This window comes from Dipodomys spectabilis, unplaced genomic scaffold, assembly GCF_019054845.1.
Source record: "Dipodomys spectabilis isolate Male_0828 unplaced genomic scaffold, ASM1905484v1 ptg000215l, whole genome shotgun sequence".
Taxonomy (NCBI): Eukaryota; Metazoa; Chordata; class Mammalia; order Rodentia; family Heteromyidae; genus Dipodomys; species Dipodomys spectabilis.
This window is the reverse complement of record NW_024870892.1, coordinates 11,011,285-11,037,533: the sequence shown is the minus strand read 5'-3', so window position 1 is coordinate 11,037,533 and position 26,249 is coordinate 11,011,285. Positions and strand designations below refer to the sequence as shown.

At 54.5% G+C, this 26,249-nt stretch overlaps 3 protein-coding genes across 8 annotated transcripts in view; 1 reads left to right on the top strand and 2 right to left on the bottom strand.

Annotated features, from left to right (window-relative positions):
* The window catches only part of Dennd1c (DENN domain containing 1C), a 37,226-nt gene that overhangs the window by 2,939 nt on the left and 8,038 nt on the right, over positions 1-26,249 (bottom strand). For 3 of the 4 annotated variants that reach the window (XM_042697043.1, XM_042697046.1, XM_042697045.1), the window contains exons 17-22: positions 26,128-26,199; positions 24,481-24,525; positions 24,298-24,399; positions 24,066-24,130; positions 23,717-23,909; positions 22,963-23,634 (exon numbers count right to left, since the gene is read on the bottom strand). In XM_042697043.1, the coding sequence (XP_042552977.1) occupies positions 23,137-23,634; positions 23,717-23,909; positions 24,066-24,130; positions 24,298-24,399; positions 24,481-24,525; positions 26,128-26,199 (975 nt within the window). In that variant the 3' untranslated portion in view covers positions 22,963-23,136. Of the gene's footprint in view, positions 1-22,962; positions 23,635-23,716; positions 23,910-24,065; positions 24,131-24,297; positions 24,400-24,480; positions 24,526-26,127; positions 26,200-26,249 lie in introns of those variants that run through there. The other variant, XM_042697044.1, reaches the window with a different exon arrangement.
* Slc25a23 (solute carrier family 25 member 23) lies at positions 2,722-18,126 on the bottom strand. Of its 2 annotated transcripts, none has more exons than XM_042697049.1 (11): positions 17,738-18,126; positions 16,137-16,263; positions 15,377-15,464; positions 14,243-14,354; positions 13,399-13,557; positions 13,154-13,306; positions 12,855-12,962; positions 10,814-10,981; positions 5,820-5,970; positions 4,376-4,556; positions 2,722-3,861 (listed from the first exon to the last, which is right to left on the bottom strand). In XM_042697049.1, the coding sequence occupies exons 1-11, from the start codon at positions 18,122-18,124 to the stop codon at positions 3,498-3,500; spliced, it is 1,998 nt and encodes a 665-aa protein (XP_042552983.1). In that variant the 5' UTR covers positions 18,125-18,126; the 3' UTR covers positions 2,722-3,497. The 2 variants fall into 2 exon arrangements, with proteins under 2 accessions (XP_042552983.1, XP_042552984.1); XM_042697050.1 differs by having other exon boundaries at positions 3,720-3,935; positions 17,738-18,125.
* Positions 20,246-22,823, top strand: Crb3 (crumbs cell polarity complex component 3). 2 transcript variants are annotated; one of them, XM_042697052.1, is made up of 5 exons: positions 20,246-20,334; positions 20,566-20,739; positions 21,698-21,783; positions 22,067-22,210; positions 22,579-22,823. In XM_042697052.1, exons 2-5 carry the CDS (start codon positions 20,658-20,660, stop codon positions 22,648-22,650), a joined length of 384 nt encoding a protein of 127 aa, XP_042552986.1. In that variant the 5' UTR covers positions 20,246-20,334; positions 20,566-20,657; the 3' UTR covers positions 22,651-22,823. The 2 variants fall into 2 exon arrangements, with proteins under 2 accessions (XP_042552986.1, XP_042552987.1); XM_042697053.1 differs by having other exon boundaries at positions 20,249-20,334; positions 21,716-21,783.

The window sequence follows — 26,249 nt, the reverse complement described above, 5'->3', positions numbered from 1 at the left end:
ATGCATGCTAGGCAAAGCCACCTTTCCCAGCCCCTCATTTCTATTTTTCTTTTTTCTTTTTTTTTGTCGGTTGTGAGGCTTGAACTCTGGGCTTGAACGCTGTCCCTCGGCTCTTCAGCTCAAGGCTAGCACTCTACCACTTGAGCTACAGGGCCACTTCCGGTTTTCTGGTGGTTCATTGAAGAGTTTCATGGACTTTCCTGCCCGGGCTGGCTTTGAATCGCGATCCTCCTATCTCAGCCTCCTCAGTAGCTAGGATTATAGGCGTGAGCCACCAGCACCCCGCTTCATTTCTATTTCTCTACAATGAATTTAATGCTTGCTTAGGACTTGACATGTACCTCAAAAGAAGTGTTCAGGTCTTAACTCCTGGAACCTGTGAGCATGACGTTAGTTTGAGGGTTTTTTTGTTTTTTGTTTTTGTTTTGCCAGTCCTGGGGCTTGAACTCAGGGCCTGGGCTCTCTGTCTCTGAACTTCTTTTGCTCAAGGCTAGCACTCTACCACTTAAGCCACAGCACCACTTCGGGTTTTCTGGTGGTTCGTTGGATTTAAGAGTCCCAGGGACTTTCCTGCAGGGGCTGGCTTTGAACTGCAATCCTCCCTATCCTCCACCTCCAGAACTTTCCACCTCCCACAATGAAGCTCTTTCCCCCTTCAACACGTCACTCCCTTCCTGGCCTGGGGAACCCCTCATCCTACTTGCCTTCTCTGCAGACCCGATACCTCTAGAGAGCTCCTGTGAACAAGTCCTGTGTCTGCCATCTTACTGAATGCCCCGTGTCCTCAACTCCCTCCATGTTGGACCAAGTGTCAGAAACTCCTTTTTCATGGCTGAGTAATGTTCCAGTGTGTGGATAGATTGATCATCGCTTATCTGTTCACCCCCCAGTGTCTGTGTTGGTTGTTTCTACCATCTAGCTATTATGAATAAAACAATAAAAATGTATCTTTGCACTGGGCACTGGTGGCTCACGCCTGTCATCCTAGCTACTCAGGAGGGTGAGATCTGAGGATCATGGTTCAAAGCCAGCCCAGGCAGGAAAGTCCATGAGACATTTTTTTGGTTGTGGGGCTTGAACTCTGGGCCTGGGTGCTGTCCCTCAGTTCTTCATCTCAAGGTAGCACTCTACCACTTGAGCCACAGCGCCACTTCTGGTTGTCTGGTGGTTTATTGTAGATAAGAGTCTCACAGACTTTTCTGCCTGGGTTGGCTTTGAACCCCAACCCGCAGATCTCAGCATCCTGATTAGCTAGGATTACAGGCATGAGCCACTGGCTCCAGGCCCACAAGACTCTTATCTCTAATAAATCACCAGAAAACTGGAAGTGGCACTGTGGTTCAAGTGGTAGAGCGCTCCCCTTGAGCTGAAGAGCTGAGGCACAGAGCCCAGGCCCAGTGTTCATGCCCCACTACCAACAACAACAACAACAAAAACCTTCTGGGTTGGAATTTTTTTCCCCAGGTTGTGAGGCTTTAACTCAGGGTCTAGTGCTATCCCTGAGCTGCTTTTGCTCAAGGCCTAGTGCTCTATCACTTGGAGCCATAGTGTCACTCCTGGTTTTTGTGTGGTTAATTGGAACAAGAGTCTTATGGGGACTTTTTCTGCCCTGGCTGGCTTCAAACTGCAATCCTCAGATCTCAGCCTCCTGAGTAGCTAGGATGACAGGTGTGAGCCACCAGTGCCCAGACAGCTTCTATGGTTTTTTTTTTTTTTCTTTTTTAGTTGGTTGTGGGACTTGAACTTTGGGCCTGGCACGTTGTCCAAAAGCTCTTCAGCTCAAGGTGAGCAGTCTACCACTTGAGCCACAGTGCCATTTCTGTTTGCTGGTTTGTTGGAGATAAGTCTCACGGGGGAGGGGGAGGGGGAAGGGGTAGGAAGGGGAAACAAAGGAGGAGGCAACAATGCTTGATAAGAAATGTATTCATTACCTTGTCCATGTAGTTGTAACCCCTCTGTATTTTCACAATAATAAAAAAAAACTCTCATGGACTTTCCTGCCTGGGCTGGTTTTGAACCATGACCCTCAGATCTTAGCCTCCTAAGTAGCTATGATTATAGGCATGGGCCACCGGCACCTGGCTTAGCTTCTGTTTTTTTTTTTTTTTTTAAAGTCACCCAGTTTGTAGTAATATATCATTCTAGCCCTAAAAAAAAACAGTAAGCATGTGGAATTAGAGAACAATAAAAATATAAGGCTGGTATAATGACTCAAAATCCCAGTTACAAGGGAAGCACACAGCTAGGCATCAAGGCCACACATGCCACCCCCTACAATGTAGGCCCAAGCATGAAGCAAGGAAACTGGACTGGAAGCGAGGAGACTCAAGTGGCAGATGGCAAGACACAAGATGTAGGGTGAGGATCCTGTAGTGGGCGTGGCCTGATTGGTAGGGGCGTGGCTCAAGTGGCAGAGCATCTTTCTAGCAAATGCATAACTGAGTTCAAACCCTAGTACCACCAAAAACAAAACAAAACCTTCATTTCTCAGAAAGAAAGAAAAAAAAAAAAACCTAGCAGGGCCATATATAATGCCTACATCCTGGCCCTGCTCTGCCTTGTAGGTGGATGTGGAAAGGGGGTGGGGGTTGGGACACACAAGGGAGGAGCTTCGTATCTTTTGCAGCTGTGTGAGGCTGGCCACCTGCATTACTTCTGGGGACCTGGATGCCATGCCATTAGCACGCCACTTTCTTTTCAGAAAGAAACACACACACACAATGAAAGAGCTTAGAAAATTTATTCCTTTTGTTCTTTTCCTTTGAAATAATACAGGCAGGAGGGGGGACATGGTAAAAGTGAAGGGTAGTGGGAGCCAGGGGGTCCTCCAACCCCCCAGTACATCAGTCCTTCTTTCACTGTCCCTTAATGGGGAGTAGAGAGGGGTCCCCATGCTTTCCTAGGCTCAGCACCCAACTATAAAGTGAGAAGGAATGGGAGGAGGGGATAGGGGAGTTGGGGGTCAGGGTCGGTGGGAAAGGGGGCTTTACTCCTCTCTCTGGTAGAAAAATAGACCCCGGTTCTAGATTGATTTGTTTTTGCATAATTGGGAAGGGCATATTGTGTGGATTCATTCCTGGCTTATGACTCTTTCAAGCCTGACCATGGTGGGTTTGGGGGAGGTCCCCTTTGTGTGTCCCTGGTCTCAGGAACAGATAACTGAATCTCCGGAGGGACCTGGTTTAGAGAGCTGTCAAGGTTGGGGTGGGACAGCTTCCTGGGGGGAGAGCAGGAGGTGTGGCCTGGGTGAGAGGTGGGGCAGGCAGCAGAAATCCCTCCCCCTGCCATGAACCAGACATGGGTGGACCTCCTGGGTTGTCTAACGTGGGACCACCATCCCCCAGGCTGTAGAGAATAGGCTGCAGGACAGGGCTGGTGCCTAGAATCTGGGGGTGGGGAGAACTGCTGCTGGGGTCTAGACTAGGGATCTGAGAATTAGTGGTACAGGAGAGAAGGGGATTAAGGGCCTGGGATCCAGTGCTTGGGAGAACTAGGCTCTACCTTGTTTGCCCAGAAGTTTCAGTGGCCAGTGACTGGGGTGAAGGGATCTGGGATCCAGCAGCTGCAGTTACTGGGACCCACTTTACTGTACTGGTTGGCTTCTGTACTTGAGGAGCCAGAAGCCAGCAGGCTGGGTTTGGGAATCTGAGATCCAGTGTTGAGGAGCATAGGCTTGCACAGAGGGAATCCAGCAGGTGAAGTGGAAGGATCTGGGATCCAGTGTCCAGGTAAAGGAATACAGGAATCCAGTGGTAGGGATGAGGGGATCTGGGATCCAGTGGTGAGGTCCCAGGATCTAGGCATGGCACCATCAGGATCCAGCAGTTGAGGTTTCTCGACATCCAAAACCTAGTGGCTGAGCTTGGAGATGCAGGGCACAAGGCATGGCAAGCCTGGGGAATCTGCCATCCAGTACTGAACAAAGGGCCCTAGATCTGGTGGCTCTGTGTGTGTGTGTGTCTGGGTGATGAGGTGGGGGGTACATGCTCCTGTGGACGGGGTATTGGAATCCAGCCACTTAATTGTTGTGGACCCAGTGATTAAGACGTATGGGTTCAAGACCCAGTGGGTGGGCTACGGAAACAGGGACCCACCTTCAGGAATGCAGGACCTAGGGGTTTGAGGGACAAGGAATTAAGGTCTGGGGTGTGGACACCTTGGATCCTGGTGGTTCAGCTGAGGTGCGGGATCCAGCAGTTGGGTGGGGAATTTGAGATCTGGACTTGGGGTATTGGAATCCAGTGGCTGAAGTGGGGGGAGGGGGCTGGGATCCATTGGTCGGGCCATTCATCTCCAGTGGGTGAGGATGTCAGTGCAGGGGGTGCTATGGTTAAGGGTGTGGGATCTGGGGTAAGGTAGGCTCCGGGTCCCTCACCTGGATGCGACCCCCAGGGCCTGTTTCATGTTTTCGTAGACCACATAGGAGATGCTCACGGCTGGAATGACCTTCATGAAATTGGGGGCAATGCCCCGATAGAGCCCCAACACGCCCTCCTGGGACAGGATGTGACGAAGCAGGCCCATCATGGAGAGCTGCGGGGCCCCCTCCATGGAGGCTGGGAGAGGGGTGGGGAGGGGCCCAGGTAAGGCTGAAGCTCCCTTTTTTACTTCTCCCTTCCCATCCCCCCCAGAGCTGGGTCAGGTGGGCAGCAGGAGGGATGAAGGTTAGACTAACAGTGGGACTTAGTACACAGACTCTGGACTTTCCTGGGCTTTGGAATCGGCTGCCAATCTCAAGTCCTCAAATTCGGGGGATGAATAGAAACAGAGCAAGGTGTGTGCGTGTATACGTGGTGGGCAAATGGCAGAAACATCCCCTTCCTGGAAGTCAATTCCTTCCTCTTCCTGGCCATCTTTCCAACCTATTCCAAAGCTGGTCTTCAGTAGGTCCTCTGCAGCACTTTGGCTAAGGGAAGGTTCCTCCTTGTCTGTATTCAACCCTGAACCAATACTTAATTGTGCAATCCTTTATTCACCCTCTTTCTTTCTCTCAGGGCTGTGGATAGTCGGATAGCTCTTGGGGGAGGAGGGAAGGTGTTGGGAAGAATCATGAAATACAAATGCTAAAATTCCCAAAGAAGCCAGGTACTGGTGGCTCATACCTGTAATCCTAGCTAATCAGGAGGCTGAGATCTGAAAATAATGGTTCTAAGCCAGCCAGGACTCACAGGAAAGTCTGTGAGACTGTGGCTCATTAGCCTTGAGCATAAAAGTTCAGGGACAGCGTCTTAAGTCCTGAGTTGGAGCTCCATGACCAAAAACAAACAAAAGATTCCTAAGGAAATTCGAACCCATGAAACAGAAAAACAAGCAAGCAAACAAAAACAAAACAAGCTGGGTGCCAACAGCTCCTGCCTGTAATCCTAGTTACTCAGGAGGCTGAGATCTGAGGATGGCAGTTCAAAGCCAGCCAGGACAGGAAAGTCTGTGAGACTTTTATCTGCAAAGAACCACAAAATAATCTGGAAGTGGTGCTGTGGTAGAGTGCTAGCCCTGAGCCAAGGGAGCTCAGGGGCAGTGACCAGGCCCTGAGTTCAAGCCCCAGGACTGGGTAAAACAAAACAACAACAAAAACCAGTAACCAGCCTGGTCTTGAGCTTCCTTATCCCCGTTCCCAGATTCTCCTTCCTGCTATATAACCCGCCAATGGCGGCCTCTGCTGATCCGCTAAGCGGCTCCTCACACCTTGGGGGGAAAGGCCTCTCCTCCCTCGACACGCAGGGGCACGCTGAGGCCCGGCGGTGGGCATCCGGGTCACCCCAGCCCCCGCCTCTCTACCCCACGGGGGCCGGGGAGGGCGGCGGCCCCGAGCGCCTCACCTTGGGCCTGCATGCGGGTCCGGACCAGCGCCAGGGGGTAACTGGCGATCTGGCCGCAGGTGCTGGAGACGGTGCCGCAGGCCAGGAGCACGAGGATCCCGGGGTTCGCGGATTCCCGGCTGTACTGCTGGAGCCACCGATTCTTCAGGGTCTGCGGTGGAGAAGGGGGTTAGGGGTGCGGGCGGGCCGGCGGGTAGCCGGCCGCGGGCCCTGAGGACCCCGAGGCACCGCGGACGCGGTCTGCGCATGCCCACAACCCGAAGGCTCCGCGCAGCCTCGCTCTGCCCGGGGAAGACCTCACAGACGCTGTCTGCGCATGCCCATAACTCGGAGGCACCCGGCAGCGCGAGGGCAGACCCCGCGGACGCTGCCTGCGCATGCCCAGAACCGCTGCGCAAGTAACCCGTTTCCACCCCCCCCCCCCCCCCCCCGCCCTCCCCGCAGCTCTGATTTCCACAGGTGGGATTAAGGAGCTCAAGGGGGAAGATTATCTTGGATTATCTCGGGTCAGTCCAATGTCAGCACAAGGAATTGGTTAAGACTAAGAAAGGGTCTGGGGTTGAAGCTCAGTGGAATAGGACATATGCCTGGCATGTGCTAAGGGCCTGGGTTCCATCCCCACACCTTAAGAGGAAGAGAAGAGGAGTGGGGGGAAGGGAGGAGAGAGGAAGGAGGAGAAGTCGGGGAGGGGAGGAGAGGAAGGAGGGAGAGAAAGGAAGAAGGGATGGAGAGAGGCAGGAAGAAAGGATACTTTGCTCCAGCCTCTGAAGAGAAAGGAAGGGGCCACAACGCAAAGGAAGCGTTCGAGGCCTCTAGAAGCTGGAAAAGGTACTGAAACTTTGCCTCTAATCTGAAGATTCCTGCGAAGCCATCAAGAAGAAATACCTCAGCTACATGCTGGGGGCTCACGCCTGTCATCCTAGTTCTGAGGAGCGTGGTTCAAAGTCAGCCTGGCCAGGAAAATCTCTGAGGCTCTTATTTCCAATTAGCCACCAAAGTGGCCGAAGTGGAGCTGTGGCTCAAGTAGTAGAGTGCTAGCCTGGAGCAGAAAAGCTCAGGGACAGCGCCTAGCCCCTGAGTTCAAGCTCCAAGATGGGGAAGAAAGGAAAGAGAGAGAGAGAGAGAAATAAAAGGAAGGAAAAAAAAGAAAAATCCCGTCTCTTAACATCTGCATGTTAAGGCTAGTGTGCTCCTCTGGGATGGATGTGAAGGATCCCTTCAAGCATGACTTCCATTTTGGACTGTGATCTTCCTAATTGTAAGGAAATAACACTTATGGTGCCTGAAGTCAGTGTGTGATGGCTTATTTGCAGGCCACAGGAAACACACCTTTGGTGGCAGGTGCCTGTGGCAGCCACGGTGGAGGCCCAGATCCCTTACTGCCGCTCTTACAACCTCCTAGTGTCTAACTTCCAGTCACAAGCTCCACCAACCCCAGGTTCTTCCCTGTATCAGGGCTAGTCAGGAACTGGAAGAAAGTACTGGAAAATCACTACTGCCCAGAAACTGACTTGTGTGTCAGCACCCCAGCCCTTTCACTCCTTTGACAGTGTGGGTTCAAGGGGGAGCTGGAGCTCTGCCTGCCAACAGGGTGATTTGCTTGCTAACACACTTCTAAGTGTTTTGAATTGTGCAGCCTCAGAAGACATATTGACATTACCACATCACCCAATGTCTTCTGGGGAGGAATTTTTACAAGTAAGTTCTTCGCAGAGGTAATCAGCAGAGATAAGTAGTGTGGGCTATTATTCTAGTATGACAGGTGACCTCACAATGAGAAGCTGGGTATGGTAGCACACACCTGTAATCCCAGCCAATAAGATACTTTCTCCAACAATGGAAGAAGGACAGACACACAGAGACACATCTGAAGGAGAGAACCAGATGACGCCAGAGATGGGAATGCTGCTGGGCAAGGTAGTGTACACCTGTAGTCCCAGTGACTTAGAAGGCTGAGATAGATCACTGGAGCCCAGTGGTTCTCAGTCAGCTTGGGACAATATAGCGAGACCTCAGGTTGAATACAAAAAAGGAGCAGCAACAACAGGTCCAAGACCAGGCGAAGCCAGGAAGAGATGCAGGAGGGTTCTGGCTGGTTCCAGGGGTGTGTGGCACTCCTAACAACTTGAAGTGGACTTTTGACTTCCTGGACTGTGCACTATTTCTGTTGTTTTAACCAGCTGCTTGCTTATTTGTACTGGATTACAACAGCCCGAGCGCTGACAGCCCGCAGCAACTGCAAGCCTTCACAGCCATGTCTACCAGGTTCCGCTGGAAAATTCCAAATAACTGTGACTCAGAGGACCCTACCTACCTAAAGCTAGAATCAAGGTGAGAATCATTCTGAGCCATATAAGAACAGAAATTTGTACCTAAAGATTGTTACCTCTTTTTCTTCTTCTTTTTTTTTTTTCTGGCAGCCCTGGAATTTGAACTCAGGATCTTACTCTTGCTACACAGGTGGCTCTGCCATCCACCACGCCCCTTCCCTTAAACCACGCCCCACTACCCTTTAGTCAGACTTCCAGCCCTTTTTGGCTGTTGAGTTTCACACTTCCCTGTTAAAGCCAGTCTCAGACTGTAGTCCTATCTAGGCTTCCCAAGTATATATAGGGCTATAGAAACAAACCACCCTACCTGGCTAGTTTTGTTGAGATCGGAATCTCTTTTTTTTTTTTTTTTTGCCTAAAACCACAATCCTAACCATCTCTGCCTCCTAAGTGGTTGGGATCACTGATGTGTGCCATTGTACCTCTATACCTGCTTTTTCTCCTCCCCCCCCCCCCCCTTTTTGGTCAGTCATGGGCTTGAACTCAGGGCCTGGGCGCTGTCCCTGAGCTTTTTTGCTCAAGACTAGTAACTCTACCACTTTGAGCCACAACTCCACTTCCAGTTTTCTGGTGGTTCATTGGCAATAAGAGTCTCACAGACTTTCCTCCGATCTCAGCCTCCTGAGTAGGATTATAGGAATGAGCCACTGGCACCTGGCCTTCTTTTCATCGATCTCTTTCTATATAGACATACAGTATCACTAGAGGTAGAACCTAGGGCCTTTCGCATATGCTAGGTAATTGCTCTGGGGATGAGCCCCCTACCAAGGATGAGATCTGAAGATCACAGTTTGAAGCCAGCTGGGGCAGGAAGCTATTCAGAAAGAACCAGAAGTGGTGCTGTAGTTCAAGTGATAGAACACTAGCCTGGAGCAAGAGAAGCTCAGGGACAGCACCCAGGCCCTGAGTTCCAGCCCCAGGACCAGCACAAAAAAGAACAAGGAAAAAAAATATAACTATTCCGGGCTAGGAATGTGGCTTAGTGGTAGAGTGCTTGCTTAGCATGCATGAGGCCCTGGGTTCAATTCCTCAGTACCACATATACAGAAAAAGCCAGAAGTGGTGCTGTGGCTCAAGTGGTAGAGTACTAGCCTTGAGCAAAAGAAGCTCAGGGCCAGTGCGCAGGCCCTGAGTTCAAGCCCCAGGACTGACCAAAAAAAAAAAAAAAGAGAAAAGAAAAGGAAAACTATTCTGTTGAAAAGAGATATTGGATGGGGGATGGATTGACTGGCAATGTCACTCAGAGGTGGAGGCTTGAGTAGTTTGTGCAAGGCCCTGGAGTTGATGCCCAGCATTGAAAATAAGAAAAATAAAAGTTAAACCCTTTTACTGCAGAGCCTGTAAGGGACTAACAAATCTGACACTGCAGGACACGTGCACAGCTTCTCAAGCTTCTTAGATTACTAACTCCTGAATGTGTTAAATGGAGTTCTCTCTGCTCACACCCTCAAAGGTGTCTTCCTGTATTGAGAAATAGTCACATCCTTTCCATGAGGTCCTGGATAGCCCTTTACTTTTATTGTTTGCTCTAATGGGTCTCCTTGCTCCAGACTTCCCCTCCTCCGCCAGGCCAAATACCTCCTTACCCCTGGGCCTTTGCACACACTGTGTACCTAACAGGTAATAGTAACAGGCTCCACCAACTCCCAGGAGTTCCTCCACCCCTTCCACCTACTGTGATCTGTCTTGTGTGTGTATGTGTGTGCCATCAGTAGTGAGGCTTAAACTCAGGACCTTGGCTCTGTCCCTTAGCTTTATCTGTTCAAGGCTGGTACTCTCCCACTTGAGCCCCCAGATCCATCTCTGGCTTTTTGGTGGTTAACTGGAGATCAGAGTCCCATAGACTTTTCCACTCAGGTTGGCTTTGAACCATGATCCTCAGATCTCAGCTTCCTGAGCCTCGGGGATTGCAGGCATCAGTCACTGGCACCCTGCTCAAGGGACCTGTTTCATGTGTTTCTTGGAACCTGTCAGGCTCAGCTGCAATTATCCTCTGCTGGTCGATGGCTGAGCTATGTGGGTTGGGTCTCAGCTTCTACGTGCAGCCATAGATGATAGTTCCAGAGTGGAAGCACAGGGCGTGCTTGCATGGCTGACTGAGCGAGTGGTGGTCATGGCTAGATGCTGGCCAGGGAGGGAGCATGGATGGCAGGACAGAGAACCTGAGAGGAGGGGCAGCTGTTGACTCTGTAGTATGCAGCGCAGACTAGAAAGAAAGAGTGAAAAAAGCCGGGGGCCGGTGGCTCAGGCCTGGAATCCTAGCTACTCCAGAGGCTGAGACCTGAGGATCACAGTTCAAAGCCAGCCCGGGCAGGAAAGTCTGAGAGACTCTTTTCTGCAATGAACCACCAGGAAACTGGAAGTGGCACTGTGACTCAAGTGGTAGAGTACTAGCCTTAGAGCAAAAAAGCTCAGGGACAGCACCCCAGGCCCTGAGTTCAAGCTCCAGGACCACCACAAAAAAAGAAAGAAAGAAAGAAAAAAAGGTTCTTGCAATGGTAAGTAGCAGAGTGGGGATTGGAGGTTTTGGGGTTCCCCTGGATTCCAAGGCTCACCCTGTGATTATGTTTCTGCAGCTATATGAGGTCAAGTGGGTTGAGAGGGAAAGGAATGACTCTGGGGCGAGCCCCCAGGGGAGAGCGGGCGGGCAGGCTGCCCACAGACCTCGTACACGGCCAGGTCGATGCCTGCGTAGGGGATGATGCCCAGCATGTTGGGCAGGTAGCCACGGTAGAAAGCGCGAGGCCCTTCCTGCTCCAGGATCTGCCTGGCACAATCCAGCAGCCCCTTGTATTGTCCGGTCCTGCGTAGGGTCAGCCGTGTCTTCAGTACCTGGGGGGAAGCCGGTTACTCCTGGAAAAGCTGTCCCTAGAGTCATTCCCAGAAACAGCCACTCCTGGGAGCAGACATTTTGGGAAAAACAAGTTAAATTTTTAAGTTTAATTAATTAAATGAATTTATTTTTGCCAGGCACCTGTGGATCACACCTGTTAATCCCAGCTAGTCAGGAGGCTAAGAGCTGAGGATCATGGTTTGAAGCTAGCCCAGGTGGGAAAGGCTGTGAGAGTCTTATTTCCAATTGACCAGAAAAATGTCAAAAGTAGAGCTTTGGCTCAAGGGGTTGAGTGCTAGCTTTGAGTAAAAATGTTCAAGATCAGCGCCCTGGCCTCTAGTTCAAATCCCAGGACTGTCACACACACACACACACACACACACACACACACACACACACACACACACACACACACACACACACACACACACACACACACACACACACACACACACACACACACACACCAACCAAGGAGTTTAGCTGGACACCAGTGGCTCATGCCTATAATCCTAGCTACTCAGGAAGCTGATTGCTAGAGGATCAGGATTCAAAGTCAGCCCAGGAAGAAAAATCCATATGAGACCCTATCTTTGATTAACCAGTAAAAATATGAGCTGGAGGGGTGGTTTAGGTGGTAAAGCACCAGGTGACAAGCCAAGCTAGCTTGAAGTTCTGAGTTCAAACACTGGTACTGGAAAAAATAAAGTGGGTGAGATTCCTTTTTCTATGTGCATACCCCCTTATTGACTGGTATGTGGAATGTGATTAGTGAGCACAAGCAGCTATGTTGAGTCATGAGACAGATGGGAGCCCAAAGCCACCACATCTGGCCTGTCATTCTTACCTCTAGGTTTCATTTATCTGAGTGTTCTGTTGCTTTCAGTATCCTAATGATCTTCTGTCTGAAACCTAACAATGTAGAAAGGCTAACCCTTCGGGACAAGCATCCATTCCTCTTTTTTTTTTTTTTTTTGTTAGCTGTGGCTTGAACTCTAAGACTGGACACTGTCCTTGAACTCTTCAGCTCAAGGTAAGCACTCTACCACTTGAGCCACAGTGCCACTTCTGGTTTCCTGGTGGTTAATTGGAGATAAGAGTCTCACTGGCTTTCCTGCCCAAGCTGGCTTTGAACTGTGATTCTCAGATCTCAGCTTCCTGAATAGCTAGGATTACAGGCGAGAGTAACCAACGCCCAGCCCCCTTTTTTTGTTCGTTTGTCAGTTGTGGGGCTTGAACTCTGGGCCTAGGCACTGTCCCTCAGCTCTTCAGCTCAAGGCTAGCACTCTACCACTTGAGCCACAGGGTCACTTCCAGCTTTTTCTGCTTATGTGGTGCTGAGGAATCAAACCCAGGGCCTCATGCATGCAAGACAAACACTCTATCACTGAGCCACCTTCCCAGCCCCTTCTTCTTCTTCTTCTTCTTTTTTTTTTGGTCGGCCCTGGGGCTTGAACTCTGGGCCTAGGTGCTGTCCCAGCACTCTTCAGCTCAAGGCTACCACTTTACCACTGAGCCACAGCATCATTTCTGGCTTTCTGGTGGTTAATCGGTGATAAGAGTCTCACAGATTTTCCTGCCTGGCTGGCTTTGAACTGTGATCCTCAGATCGCTGCCTCCCGAGTAGCTAGGGTGACAGGCGAGAGCCACTGGTACCCAGCTACATCCTTTTCTTCAAAGAAGCCAATGCACCATGGCTGGCTGCCATGCATGTGGCTGGACGTGAACTTGCCTGGCTTTCTGGCACTGAGGGCTCTGAGCCAGAGCATACATAGGTTTACCGTGCCATGGTGAGAGATCCCAGGGGCTGCCACCCCACCCCACCCCACCCCACCCCAGCGGAACCTCCACCCTCAGGCCCCTCCTTCTCACCTCCATGGGATAAATAATGGTTTGAGCCGTGGCGCCAGCCAGGGAACCAGCCACAAAACGCTCCTGCACGTGGAGCGCCTCCTGCCGGCCGCGGATGGCCTGCTTGATCTGGGATGGGGGGAGAAGCAGGAGTGAGGGTCCCCGGGGTGGAGCAGCTCACCCTACTTTCTGTGGCCATAGTGTAGGGGAGCAGCCAGCCACGGGGGGGCATACATATGGACCCCCCCAAGCTGATCCCAGGTGTCATCCCTAGCCCCCCCCATGCCAAATACACCCTACCTGACCTGCGGCCCCCTCACCTGTTCGTAGGCCATGAACTTGATGGCAGACTCAGGGGCGATCTTGAGCACGTTGATGCCGTTCCCCCGCCACAGCGACCAGAAGCCCCCCTCCTGTACCATGCTGCGGAGCCCGCCCAGGATGTTGAACCGGTTGTTCTTTGAGGCGTGGACCTGAGTGGACAGACAAGGGGGAGGGGCTTGGAATGTCCTCCTGGGGCCTAGACGACGGGGTAGGGGGCATCCCCCCTCCTAGACTCCTATACCTGCATGAAGACTTTGAGGCGATCCAAAGGTGCAGTGCCTGTCCGGGACACGGCACCAGCCACTGCGCCGGCCACCAGCTGCTTCCACCAAGTGCCCGTCAGTTTCTCCTGCTCTGAGAATTCATCCGGCACCGTGAGGCACTCGCCAATGTCTAGGACCTGAGGACAGGGGCCGCTGGTGTCACACATGGAGGTCTCAAAGAGTGAGGAGGGGTCCCCTCCAGATACCATCAGATCCCTGGCTATTCTCACTCAGGAACCCGGGACCTAGGGCAAAGCTCTCTCCCCACATCCAGACTGTTCTGGGGCTTGAACTCAGAGCCCAGGTGCTGTGCCTGAGCTCCTGTGCTCAAGGTTGAGCCACAGCGCCACTTCCAACTTTTTTTTTTTTTTTTCCTGTCCTGGGCTGGCTTGGAACCATGATCTTCAGATCTCAGCCTCCTGAGTAGCTAGGATTACAGGCGTGAGCCACTGTACCTGGCTCACTGACATTTCTATTCAGCCACAGCCCTTGAATCAGGGGGGACAGAGGTCACTGCAGAGCCAGGGGTTGAGGTTGGAAGGCCTAGAATTCCATCTGCTGAGCTCTTTCTTCCTGGCACCTCCAGTGCGCCCAAGAAGTCCCCCAAGCAAATAAAAATGGGGCTCAGAGAGCAGAGATGCCCCACATGGTTCTACAGGCTCTTGAACTCAAAGCTCAGAAAGAGAGGTCGGCTTTACTTCCCTGCTTGTTGGGAGACCTGGTCAGCCTCTTTGCAGCCCCAGAGAGGCCCCAGTAATCCCTTCCTAGGAAAGAAAACCCAGCTCCTCGGGCAGTGAGGGGCTGGGAGGTGGCTCAGCTCACCGTGGAATGTTTCCAGAAATACAGCACGTCTTCCACGTTTTCCAGCGAGTGCAGCAGGAAGTGATCCCGCCATTCCTGCCAGTCGATGGTCATCGTGCCATCACGGTCCATGCTGGAGGCAGGTTGGGTATGGGTCAGGATCAGTGCCAGCAGGTGGGGTTTGAACTCAGGGCCTGGGCACCATCCTTGAACCTCTGTGCTTGAGCCACAGCATTGCTTCCAATTTTTGAATGGTTCCTTGGTTTCACAGAGCCAGGTACTGGTGGCTCATGCCTGTAAACCTGGCTACCCAGGAGGCTGAGATCTGAGGATCGTAGTTCAAAGCCAGCCTGAGCAGGGAAGTCCCTGAGACTCTTCAAGAAACCACTCAGAAAATGAAGTGGTGCTGTGGCTCAAGTGGTAGAGCACTAGCCTTGAGCTGAAGAGCTGAGGGACAGCGCCCAGACCCAGAGTTCAGGCCCCACAACCGACCCCCCTCCCCCCAAAAAAGTCTCACAGAGACTTTTCTGCCCAGGCTGGTATTGAACCATGATCCTCAGCCTCCTGAGTTGCTGGGATTACAGGCACCCGGCTGTGTGGTACCACATTTCTACTACTGCTGGAATCAGGTCTCCTGGCTTGTCTGCTGTCCTGGTATTAATTCTTCGTATATCAGGAGCCCTATCTTGACCTTCATTATTTTAAAAAATTTGTTATTTTTGAGGTGATAGACAATGGGGTTACATTTACACGAACAGGTAGTGCGTACATTTCCTTTCATCCAGTGTTATCTGTTCCCTCATTCTTTCCCAATCCCTCCCTCCCATCTTCACCCACAAGTTGCATAGTTTGCTTTCATCCATGCCCAGTGCTCCACGGCTGCACTTTTCCACCCTTTTCCCTTGGATTCTGTGCCCTCCCTCCACCCTCCCACAGATGTACACATGAAATCAAATAAAAAGTAAAGAATACAGAGCATGACTTTCATTACACAGGGGGAAACTGAGGCTCAGAGAGCTCAAAGCCACTGGCCTCTGAAGCCTAACTTCTCATCTCTCCCCTCCCTGGAACTGGATCTGGGGCCCTGAAGATCCAGGTGGCTCAGGGCTCAGGCAGGGCTGAGTTATCTGTAATTTCAAGCCTCTCTCCACTCACCTGTGCAGAATCTTCTCCGCTTGCTCCAGGGTGATGGAAATACCCAGAGCTCGGAAACTCTGCTGGATCTCAGAGACATCGATGTGACCTAGAAAAGGGGGCCCCCGATGTGGGGGAAGGAATGTTGGGGGGAGGAAGTGGGACCCTGAGGGACCCCAAAACCAAAGATTAGGATAGCTGGAAATGGGGACCTTCTAGCAAGACCAGAGGATCAAGAAACCCAGGGGTGGCTTTCCATCTGGAACTACAGGGAGGTCCTGGACTCGTTGGACTCAGAGAAGTGGCAATGGGCAGCGCTAAGGAGTCCTCTGTTCCCCTGACGGATGGATGGATGGATGGATGGGTGGATGGATGGATGGATGGATGGATGGATGGATGGATGGATGGATGGATGGATGGATGGATGGATGGGTGGATTCAGAGGCTAATACAGGGGTCCCTTTGCCACAGAAAAATAAGAGGCAATGTTTAGAACCCACAAGATGCTTTACCCAGGGAGGGGAGAGGGGACATAAAAGCAACATGTTGGGGGTCAGGGGGGACCCCTGAGAGTATTCCCAGGGGTCTCACTTCAGAAGTGAAGAAGGGGTGGGCCAGGCTGGCTGGGTGTAGAGACACCTAGTTGGGGGTGAGAAGTCTCAAAATAGCCTGTGAGTCATCGGGAAGGAGAAACCCTCCCCACCCCAGCCCTGCTGGTTCCGCCCCTACTAAGCCCCATCCTCTCCCCCCTCCCCCGCCCCAGCCCACAGCCCGGCATTACCATCCTGGTTGCGGTCAAGACTGTGGAACATGAGCAGAAGGCGTTGCTCGCGCTCCTGCAGGTACTGAGTGAACTCCTCCAGATCAAGCCCCACATCTGGGTCAGCGTCGCCCTGGGGCGCGATGCCCTGGTGAGAGGGGAGAGGGACAGATCTGAAGGGGCCCACAGTTCCCCCCCCCCATATGGCTTCAAGGAAGGGGACAGCTCACTTCTCAGCAAGATGCTCAAGGCCATAGAACCAGGTGCATGGCAGGATCGTGGCCCAGTTTTCCTTACAAACTCCCCCCCCCTCCCCGCCCCCTCCCAAGTCAACTAACTGAAGGTCAAGGAGTTGAGAAACCATAACCTCTTTTTGTTAAGATTTCCTTATTTTGGTGCCAATACTGGGGCTTGAACTCAGGGCTGTCCCTTAGCTGTTTCATTCAAGGCTGGCCCTTTAACACTTGAGCCACAGCTCCACTTTCAGCTTTTTGTTTTTGTTTTTTTTTTTTTTTTGGGTCCGGTCGTGGGGCCTGAACTCTGGGCCTGGGTGCTGTCCCTCAGGTCTTCAGCTCAAGGCTAGCACTCTACCACTTGAGCCACAGCGCCACTTCCGGCTTTTTTTCTTATGTGGTGCTGAGGAATCGAACCCAGGGCCTCGAGCATGCAAGGCAAGTGCTCTACCACTGAGCCACCTTCCCAGCCCAACACTTTCAGCTTTTTGATGGTTAATTGGAGATAAGAGTCTTATAGATTTGGCTACCTGGGATAGCCTCAAACCTTGGTCCTCCTATCTCAGCCTCCAGAGTAGCTAGTAGATAAGTCTGAGCTACCAGGGCCCAGCTCTAACCTTGGTTTTGGTCTCCAAAGACTGACCTGTAAAAACCTATGCACAAGGAGGGCTCTCTTTAGAAATCACCCCAGCTCACCCAGCATAACAGCTCCAGGCCTCCACCTTACCCACCCAGGAGCTAGGATTAAAGCCTGGGAGGAAGCTGTGGGCACCCGGGGGCTATGGGTGTGCGATCACCTGCACGCTGGAGGAGGAAGGGCATGGTCTTGCCCGGATGGATCCATTTCCAGCCGACAGTGGCTGCGGGCAGGATTAAATCCCAGGCGGGGGCAGTGTGCCAGGTCCCGGGGAAAGGGCAGGCAGGACTGGAAGCAGAGGTCGGGGGCAGTGGGGAGGGCAGGGCGCCCCTGGAGGGTGGGCAGGGTGTGTCCGCAGGAGGTGGGATGGCAGGGGGGGGGGGTGGGGGGGGTGGTCCGGACGAGGGCGTGTAGGGGCAGGGTCTGGCTCTGTCCCCTGGCCGATGTCTGTGGGGGTGGGAGGGGGTGCGGGGTGCCGGGGTGCTGGCTGGCAGCGGGTTGCAGGCCCGTGGGGCGCCCCCTCCCCCCACCCCGGCAGCCGTGTCTTGTGATCGAATCATGCCAGGCAGGGGATGGAGGGAGGGAGGACAGACAGACAGGGGTCCTGTGGTCCAGCCAGCCACAGGTGGTCCCCGGCCATTCCCGCCCCCCCCAACCCCCGACTCAGGGGCTCCGAATGCCGGGGGGGGGGAAGGGGGCGGTGTGTGTCGTGCGCAAAAAGCGGGGTGTCCTGGTGTGTGTGTGGGGGGTACCTGTTGGGCGCCACGGTCTGGATCGCCCCCGCCCAGCCTGGCCAGTCCCCGGCGCAACTCGTGCACGTCCACGCGGCCATCCTTGTTGCTGTCTAGCTCCTCGAACAGGCGACCCCAGCGCTGCCGCCGCTCCGCGTCGCCGGGGCCCCCCCGCATGGCGCCGGCCCGGCGGGAGGGGGGGAGGCGAGGGAGGGGAGGCCCGGCGGGGGAGGCCTCAACCGGGGGGGCTGGGCTCCCCCTCCCCCCCGGGCCCCTGCAGGACCAGCGCCCCGGCCCCGGACACCGCAGCCCCCGTGCACAGCCCGCCGGGCTCTGCCACTGGCAGAAGGGGATCGCTGCTAGCCGGCGCCGCCCGCGCCAGAACTTGAGTCTCCCCCCCCCCTCCATCACCAACTCGCTGGCGGGGGTGGGGGGGAAGGGGAGGAGGGCGGAGCTGGGGGGGGCGTGCGCCGGGATGCTTGAGCGTTGCGTGGCTCTGGAGCAGGAGCTGTGTGGGGGAGCCGGTCCTGGGGAGGGTAGGCATCTCTGATCTTCTGGTTGCGATTCTACCTTGGCTAGCCTCAGTTTACCCGATCCCTCTGTCCTGAATGAGGTGAAGGAGGGAGATGTTAAGTACAAGGGTTTCGTAATCGCTTTCCACCTGACCTCCCCCTCCTACTTAATCCTCTTCAACAACCACAGTGGCCGTTTTTACCCACACAAACGCAAGGACTCTGCACCAGCTAAGCTCTTCCGCCCGCCCGCCCAGGTCAGATTCTCCACTTGGTTACAGAAACGGAAGATCGCGAGGCGGCGCTTTGAGTCCTTCTCTATATCCCGCCCGCGCGCCTCCTTTTTTTCGGTCCCACTCAGACTGGGAAACGGAAGATCAACACGCGGCGCCGCTGCAAAGTCTGTTTCTCATTGGCTGGAGGCGCTTGAGCGACGCCCTCCTGCCCCGCCCCACCGCTCCACCTGGGCGGGGCCTCCCAGCTGACCTCGGGCTGTCCCACCACCCTCAGACGGTTTTAAAGTGGCCGCGACCGGATGCCAACGCCAGGCCTGCGGCTTTCTCCACACCTGACAGAGTGGGTGTCGGGGGGGGGGGGGTCCCAGGTGAGGTTAAGGATCTGGAGGCCCGTGCACTACGGGTGTGTGTGGGGGGGACGGGGGTGTCCCCAGCCAATCGCTCCCGCTGCACCTGTGTCATGTCCCGCCCACTCATTTTGGGTGCAGTTTCTTTTCTCACCATTAGGGGGCGAGACGCCCACAGGACTGCGAAGAAGAATAGCGGACATTGATGTCGTGCGTTGCACATGCCAGACCTTTTACTCACCCCCCACGTTCTCGCCTGAGCCCTATATAAGGTACGTGATACTCGCTCCCCCGCTTTCCCGATGAGGAAGCAGGAATTTAAACAGATCTGGGGTCCTTAACCATCACTCTGTGTGTGTGTGTGTGTGTGTGTGTGTGTGTGTGTGTGTGTGTGTGTGTGTGTAACATACCCTAGAAGGAAATTATCAGCTCCTTTCCTCGGGAGGGGGCGTGCCGTTAGGAACATCCTTGAGCCAAAGATACACCTGCAGGGGCTCACTTAGATGCCTGTCTAACAGATGTTTCCATTCACAGGTGCAGGAACCTTACAACAGGAGGGATACTTCTTCCCCACGGAGAGGCCCCCAAACAACGTTTTCTGTTGGGTACTGTCCTGACAGGTGGGCGTCAGTATATCTGACCCCCCTGCCCTGATGATCCTCCCCCCACAGAAATGTGTCAGTGTGGGGAGAAGCCTTGACTTGAATTACTTTAATTGATTAATCAATCGGTTGGTCCTGGGGCTTGAACTCTGGGCCTGGGCTCTTCAGCCCAAGGCGTGCGCTCCACCTCTTTGAGCCACAGCCCACTTCCGGTTTTCTGAGTGGTTCATTGGAGAGAAGAGTCTCAGGGAGTTTCCTGCCCGGGCTGGCTTTGAACCGCGGTCCTCAGATCTCAGCCTCCCGAGTAGTTAGGATGACAGGCGTGAGCCCCCGGCGCCCGGCTCAACCGGGCGTGTTTACACGCCGACGTGTCTCAGTTATTTCCATCTCATTCCCACATAGGAATTCCATGCCCATTTCATAGATGAACACGTACAGGTTCATTGAAAAGAAACCAAAAAACCCCAAAAGCAGATGTAGGTTCAGAACACTGGAGTTTGCTCATTTTCGGTTCCCATGGGGTCCTGGCAAGGGGCGGGGGGGGCTTGCCCTGGGCGCCCCGCGCACGGGTGTCGGTCTCCCGAGGCTCCCGCCGTCGGGGGGGGGGGGAAAACAGCCGCCTGGGCACCTGCGCGCCTGCGCAGAGGCGGGCTCCGTTACAGGTGCGCCGGCGGCGCGGCCCCGCCCCCGGCCCCGCCCCCTCGGAGGCTCAGGTGCACAAGCCGGAAGTGCGCTCCCCTCCCAGGTGAGTGACTAAACTTTCCGGGTCACGTGAGCGGGCGGGGCTGGTGGGGTTCGGGAACCAGCGACGGACCGGACTGACCGGAGCGGGGGTTCGGACGATCGTCCAGGACCGGGGCCGGGACCGGGGCCGGGGTCGGGCCGGGACCCTGCAAGCGATCCGAGGCGCCAGGTCGGGAGGTAGGAGGCGCAGCCCGGCCGGCCCCCTCGCGCCCTCCCCTCGCCTCGGCCCCGCTCCCCGTCCCGCGCCCGGGAACGCGGCCCCGCGGGTTAATCTTTAATCTCGGCCCCTGGGCGGCGGCCGGGAGGGGGGGCGGGCCCCGAGCCGCCCGGCCGCCCCCCACCCCGCCGGGGGGGCCCAGCCCGGCTCCCGCCCGCGCCCCACACCCGGGCCTCTCTCTCGTCTCCCAGGTGCCTGACCGCAGGTGCCCCGGCCCGGGATGCGGTAGACGCGGCCCGCCCGCCCAGCCGGTCCCCGGCGCCGCCCGCCCGCCGCGCAGCCTATGGCGACCCCGGCCCTGGGGCTGCTTTTGGCGCTCGGCCTGGCGCTGCTGCCCGCCCGACGGGGCCGAGCCTGGGGGCAAAGTAGGTACCGGCCCGGGCGGGGGGGGGGCAGGTTCCGGGCGCTCTGTTTCTGTCCCTCTCTCTCTCTCTGTCGGTCTCTCTCTGTCTCCTCTTATGTCTCTCTCTCTTTGTCTGTCTGTCTGTCTGTCTCTGCCGGAGGTGGGGTGGAGGAGTTGCCGGGCACCTGGGAGGCAGCCAGAGTCACGGACTGGAGAGTGAATTCTCAGCGACAGCGCGGGGTTGGTCTAAGCGGAATTCCTGCGTTCCTTCGAGTGGAATTTGTGGGCTGGGTTTTGGGGAGAGGTGTGTGTGTGTGTGTGTGTGTGTGTGTATGTGTGTGTGTGTGTGTATGTGTGTGTGTGTGAGTGTGTGTGTGTATGTGTGTGTGTGTGTGTGAGTGTGTGTGTGTGTGTGTGTGTGTGTGTGTTCCGGGTACCTGAGCCTCTTGAGGGTTCGAGCCCTGCCTGGAGCTGGCGGCCGGCCCTGGTTGGACGGGACGGACGGTGGGCCCGCCCCCCCCCCCCCTTGTCCTTCAGCTGTTCCTTTGCAGTTTCGGGAGCCTGGGGGGGGGGGGAGGGGTGACTCAGACACTCCAGGGAGCACTGGGATGGGATCCGCCCCGTCCTTCAGGGCGCTGGATCCTGAGGAGTAGTGTGTGTGTGTGTGTGTGTGTGTGTGTGTGTGTGTGTGTGTGTGTGTGTGTGTTATGTGTGTGGGGGGGTGGCTAGGCCTCTGGACACCCGTCTGTTAATCTGTTAGAGTAACCCCAACTCCACAGCCCAGTTGCACCCTGCTGGGCTTTCTGAGCAGGGGGTGACCCGGGAGGAAACCTCAGGGGTGAGGTTGGGGGAGGAGGGAACTCCTGGACTCTCCATGCCAGGAGCCAAGGGAAGTGGGGGTGTACCCTAGGAAGGTGCAGATGATCACAGGGGGCCAGAAGGATAGATGGGGATTGATTTGCCCTCTTCCCCTTCCACAGACACGTTCTCTTCCACAGACACGTCCTCTCCCACAAATGACACCAGCAGCCCTGCCCCCACTGTCCCCAGCCCCAGTGGAGGCCTGGTGAGTTGCAGGGAGGAGGGAGGGGAGAGGAGGGGAGGGGAGGGGGGGAGAAGGCAGCTTATTCAAAGGGGTTTGAGAAGCAGGTATGTGTGGGGGGTGTAGTGTGGTGTGTGTGTGTGAATCCCAGACATGGCACCCCCGAATAGATTAGGAACTCTCACACAAAATATGTGTGTGTGTGTGTGTGTGTGTGTGTGTGTATTTCAGAGCTGCAGGTGTGACCGGATGGGGGTGGTTAAGTGTCCTGAGACACAAGTGGGTGACACCTGCCCCTCTCCTGCAGTCTCAAGAGGCCACCACCGCCATCATCGTGGTCTTCTCTCTCCTGGGTGCCCTGCTTCTGGTTGTGGCGCTCGTCTTGCTGGTTCGGAAACTCCGAGAGAAGAGACAGACGGAGGGCACCTATCGGCCCAGCAGCGAAGAGCAGGTGGGTGCCCGCGCGCCACCACCCCCCAACCTCAAGCTGCCGCCGGAGGAGCGGCTCATCTGATCCGCCGAGGCCCCCGGCCTAGCCGCAGTCACCACCGTCACCCAGGACTGCCCAGCCCAGCTAGCTGCACCCTCGGGTACACCACAGCCGACACACGAGCCTCTGGTGCCTCCGGAGAACTTGGGGGGACCTGGTTGCTGTCGCCTGGCGGGCTCTCCAGCATGCTCTGCTGCCTTGGACTAATGCTGCATGCAGCTGGGGGGAGCCTGGGCTGCGTCCCCGCTAACCTCACTGTCTTCACTGTGCTGTGGATTTTGTGGCTGCTCCACGTGCAAGCCCACCAAACCCCTTATCCTTTCTTTCAGTTCTCCCACGCAGCGGAGGCCGGGGCCCCACAGAACTCCAAGGAGCCGATGCGGGGCTGTCTGCCCATCTAGGGCCCTTCCCCCCTTCATCCCCAGCTACCCTTCCTTGCTGTGTGATCTTGGGGAAACCAAGCACCCTCCCTGACTCACCCAGTACTTAAGAATAGGAAGGAAGATGGTGCTTCAATGACTCTGCCTTTGAGGGCAAGGAAAGGGGTGGCTGCTCACTTTTTATATATTTATATGAAATTGGTAGTGAGACATAATAAAGTTCTTTCTTTTTGAGCTGGTGGGAAACCTTAGCTTTAGATGAAGCCGGGATGCACTGTGAGGTGGTCAAGATATCTAGGAGGATTTCCTGGAAGAGGGGGTGCTTGGAGCTAGGGAGAAATCACTGGTGGAAGGAGGTGGGTGGGAGGGGTGTCCTACCAGGCCAAGAGAGAAAGTCTCAGTCAGATAAACTCACTGGGCAACAACAGCTTTGGGTTCTTTGTGGCTTTATTAAGAGACTGGGGCACTGGCGGGGTGGGGGCGGGGTCTCCCCCTGACCCCTGATTCTTAACTTTCAAAATACTTCTTAAGATCAGCAATTCGGGTCTGTCTCCTGGCCTGGGGCTCTTGCTTCTTGTTGGTGGGACAGGCAGGGAAAGTGGGGGCCCCAGGATCCTTAGGTCTTAGTGAGCAGTGTAGAGGCAGAGTTCTGGGGTCCTCTAGAAAACTGAGAGCTGAGGAATCAAGAGATTGGGATCTGCAGATAGTACCAGAGTTTGGCTTTGTGGGGGCCAGAAACCCAGGGCTCTCTGGAAGGTTGGGTTGGGTAGGTGCTGTGGGGTGCCGAGGATGCAGGTTCCCTGGGGCTCTAGGTCCCTCAGCGACAGGCGGAGAACATTCTGGGTCTGCAGAAGTGGTGGAGGGCTGGAGAGGAGACAGCACCTGAGAGCAGGTCCCTTCTGAAGTCGGGGTGTTGGGTAAGGATGGCGGGTCCCCAGGCAGGGACAGGGGCTGGGGCTCTGGCAGTCCCTCTTCCTCAGGTGGCCATCTTCCTGGCAGGTTGGGCTGGAGGAGGCAGTGGGGGAATGTTTAGATGAGGGGGAGGGGTTGGAGGGGGGGCAGCATGGGAGGGAGGAAGGCATCTCACCAGGCTGAAGCAGCTGTCTGAATTCCCTCGGTGCCAACAGTGTAAACTCTGGCTGGGTCTCAAGCCGCCTGCCATCTTGGTTTCTACACTCAGACTGTCGAAAATCTCACTCAGCAAATCTAGTTCTTCTCCGGACCCCAAAAAGCTGTTATCCAGAGTTTCTTGGGGGTCCTCGAGGCCCAGGGGAGATATCCTGGGTGGAGGAGGGGCAATTTCAGATAATAAATAACTGATCATAAATTGCCTGAGGGTCCCCCGTTCCCCTATCCACCCCAGCCCTAAAGTGGCCTTTTCCATCAGTCCTATCCTGTTCTGCTTCCCATGGACCCCTCACACACCCAGGTGCTACCTGTCCCCCAGGGGTCCCGAAGGTTCCTCTGCCATCTGGAATCCGCTGGGGTGTCCAGGCAGGCTCTGCAGACAGGAGTAGGGAGGTGAAGTTAGGATGGAGGATGGGGGGGGGAGGCTGGGACTTCCTAAAGCAGGGTTGCAGGTGTTGGGGTGAGAAAAGAAGCAAGATATTTCTCAGCAGAGTGGGGGGTTGGGGAGGGCGTGTGGGGGACGAGGGGGGTTACTCTTACTTGTCTGAAGTGCTGGGTGACAGGGGGGCGCTTCTGCCGTAGATGGTTGGGGTGGTGTGGGACTCTCAGGGACCCCACCCTCTGCAGCCCAGAATCTCCATCCTAGGAAGTGAACACTTTGGGCTGGAGCCCACCCCCTTTACCTCCTCCTGCAGGCATTGGCTGTGCCCCCCCCCCACTTACCTTGTACATCAGCAGGCTCTGTACCCCCTTCAAGCCGCTCTTGGCCTGTGGGAAAGTGGGGAAGGAATGAAGTTGGTGAGTGGTTGGACACTGTACCCTTGAGATCAGCTGTGTTCTGGGGACAGCTGTAATTTGCCCTACTTCCTGTGTCCCCCAAATACAGTCATCACCCCCTGGACTCACTTTTCTTGGGGGGCAAGGTCAGTTGTGGGGCTTGAACTCAAGACCTGGGTGCAGTCCCTGAGCTATTTGTTGCTCAAGGTTAATGCTCTACCACTTTTGAGCCACAGCTCCACAGACTTTTTCCTGCCCAGGCTGGCGTTGAACCCAGATCCTCAGATCTCAGACTAGAATTGCAGGTATGAGCCATCGGCGCCTGGGCAGTGCTACCTTTTGCCCCTTTGACTACATGCCAGCGGAGCATTATGGAGGGAAGCACCCTGCATAAAATAGGGAGTGGCAAAAACCTTGTAAAAGTGCATCATCGGCTCACACTCAAGGAAGAATAAATTAAATGGAAAGGGTATGTGTGTGTTTGTGTGTGTGTACATGTACATATATGTGCATGTGCCAGGACTAGGACTTGAACTCAGGGTCTTGCATTCTTGCTTGGCTTTTTCTGCTCAAGGCTGATGCTGTACCCCTTGAGCCACACCACCAATTCTGTCTTTTTGTTGATTAACTAGAGATGAGTCTCTTGGTTTGGCTTTGACCCTCCATTCCCAGACCTCAGTCTCCTGAGTAGCTAGGGTTATAGGAGTGAGGCATTAGCACCCAGCTCAAATGAACAGGTTTTTTTTTTTTTTTGGGGGGGGGGTGTCATTTGTGGGCTTGAACTCAGGGCCTGGCACTGTCCCAGAGCTCTTTTTGCTCAAGGCTAGAGGTACCATTTGAGCCATGGCTCCATTTCCAGTTTTTATGGAGATAAGAGTCTCATAGACTTTCCTGCCCTGGCTGGCTTTGAACTGAGATCTTTAGATCTCAGCCTTTTGAGTAGCTAGGATTACAGGTGTGAGCCATCAGCACCTGGCTACAAGTGGACAATTCTGATGTGAAAAAAGGCCCAGAAAATATTTGGGCAGGGACACACACAAAGGAGAAAAGAGGGGATGTATCTGGGAAAGAAAAGATACTTATGGATAAGTTTTGACTGTCCGTGATATTTTTATTCCTTGGCAGTATGGGGTTTGAACTCAAGAATTCACTCTTGCTAGATAGGCACTCTACCATCTTAGTTATGTCCTTAGCCCTTTTTGCTTTCATTATTTTTTCAGATGTGGTCTCACTTTTTTTTTTTTTCCCAACACAAGTGTGAGCCACCAAGGCCAACTTGATAGTTGGGATGGAGTCTTCCTAACTTTTTTAAATTCCCAAACTGGCCTCAAACTATGATCATCCCAGGCTCTTCCCCCTGAATAACTGGAATTACAGGTGTGTACCACTGCACCTGGCTTGGCTGTCAATTTTAAATGGGTAATAATGATTCTGGCACGGCAAATGGAAAATAAACGTAATTGTCAATAACTGCTGGCGCAGTTATGTGTGCGTGCTTAGTGTGTGTGCTTCCTATGTCTGCTGGGACTGAAATGACCTATGTCCCCTCCCCTCATCACCCTAGCAAGCCTGGCCTGTCCAGCCCAACCTCACCGATCGGTACATGTTCCTGACGGCTGGTTGGGTTTTGGATCTCACAGAATGCAGGAGAGCACCGCCACCTTTCTGGGGAGGAAAACACCAAAGGGAAGAGGCTTGGGATCTTGGAGATCACC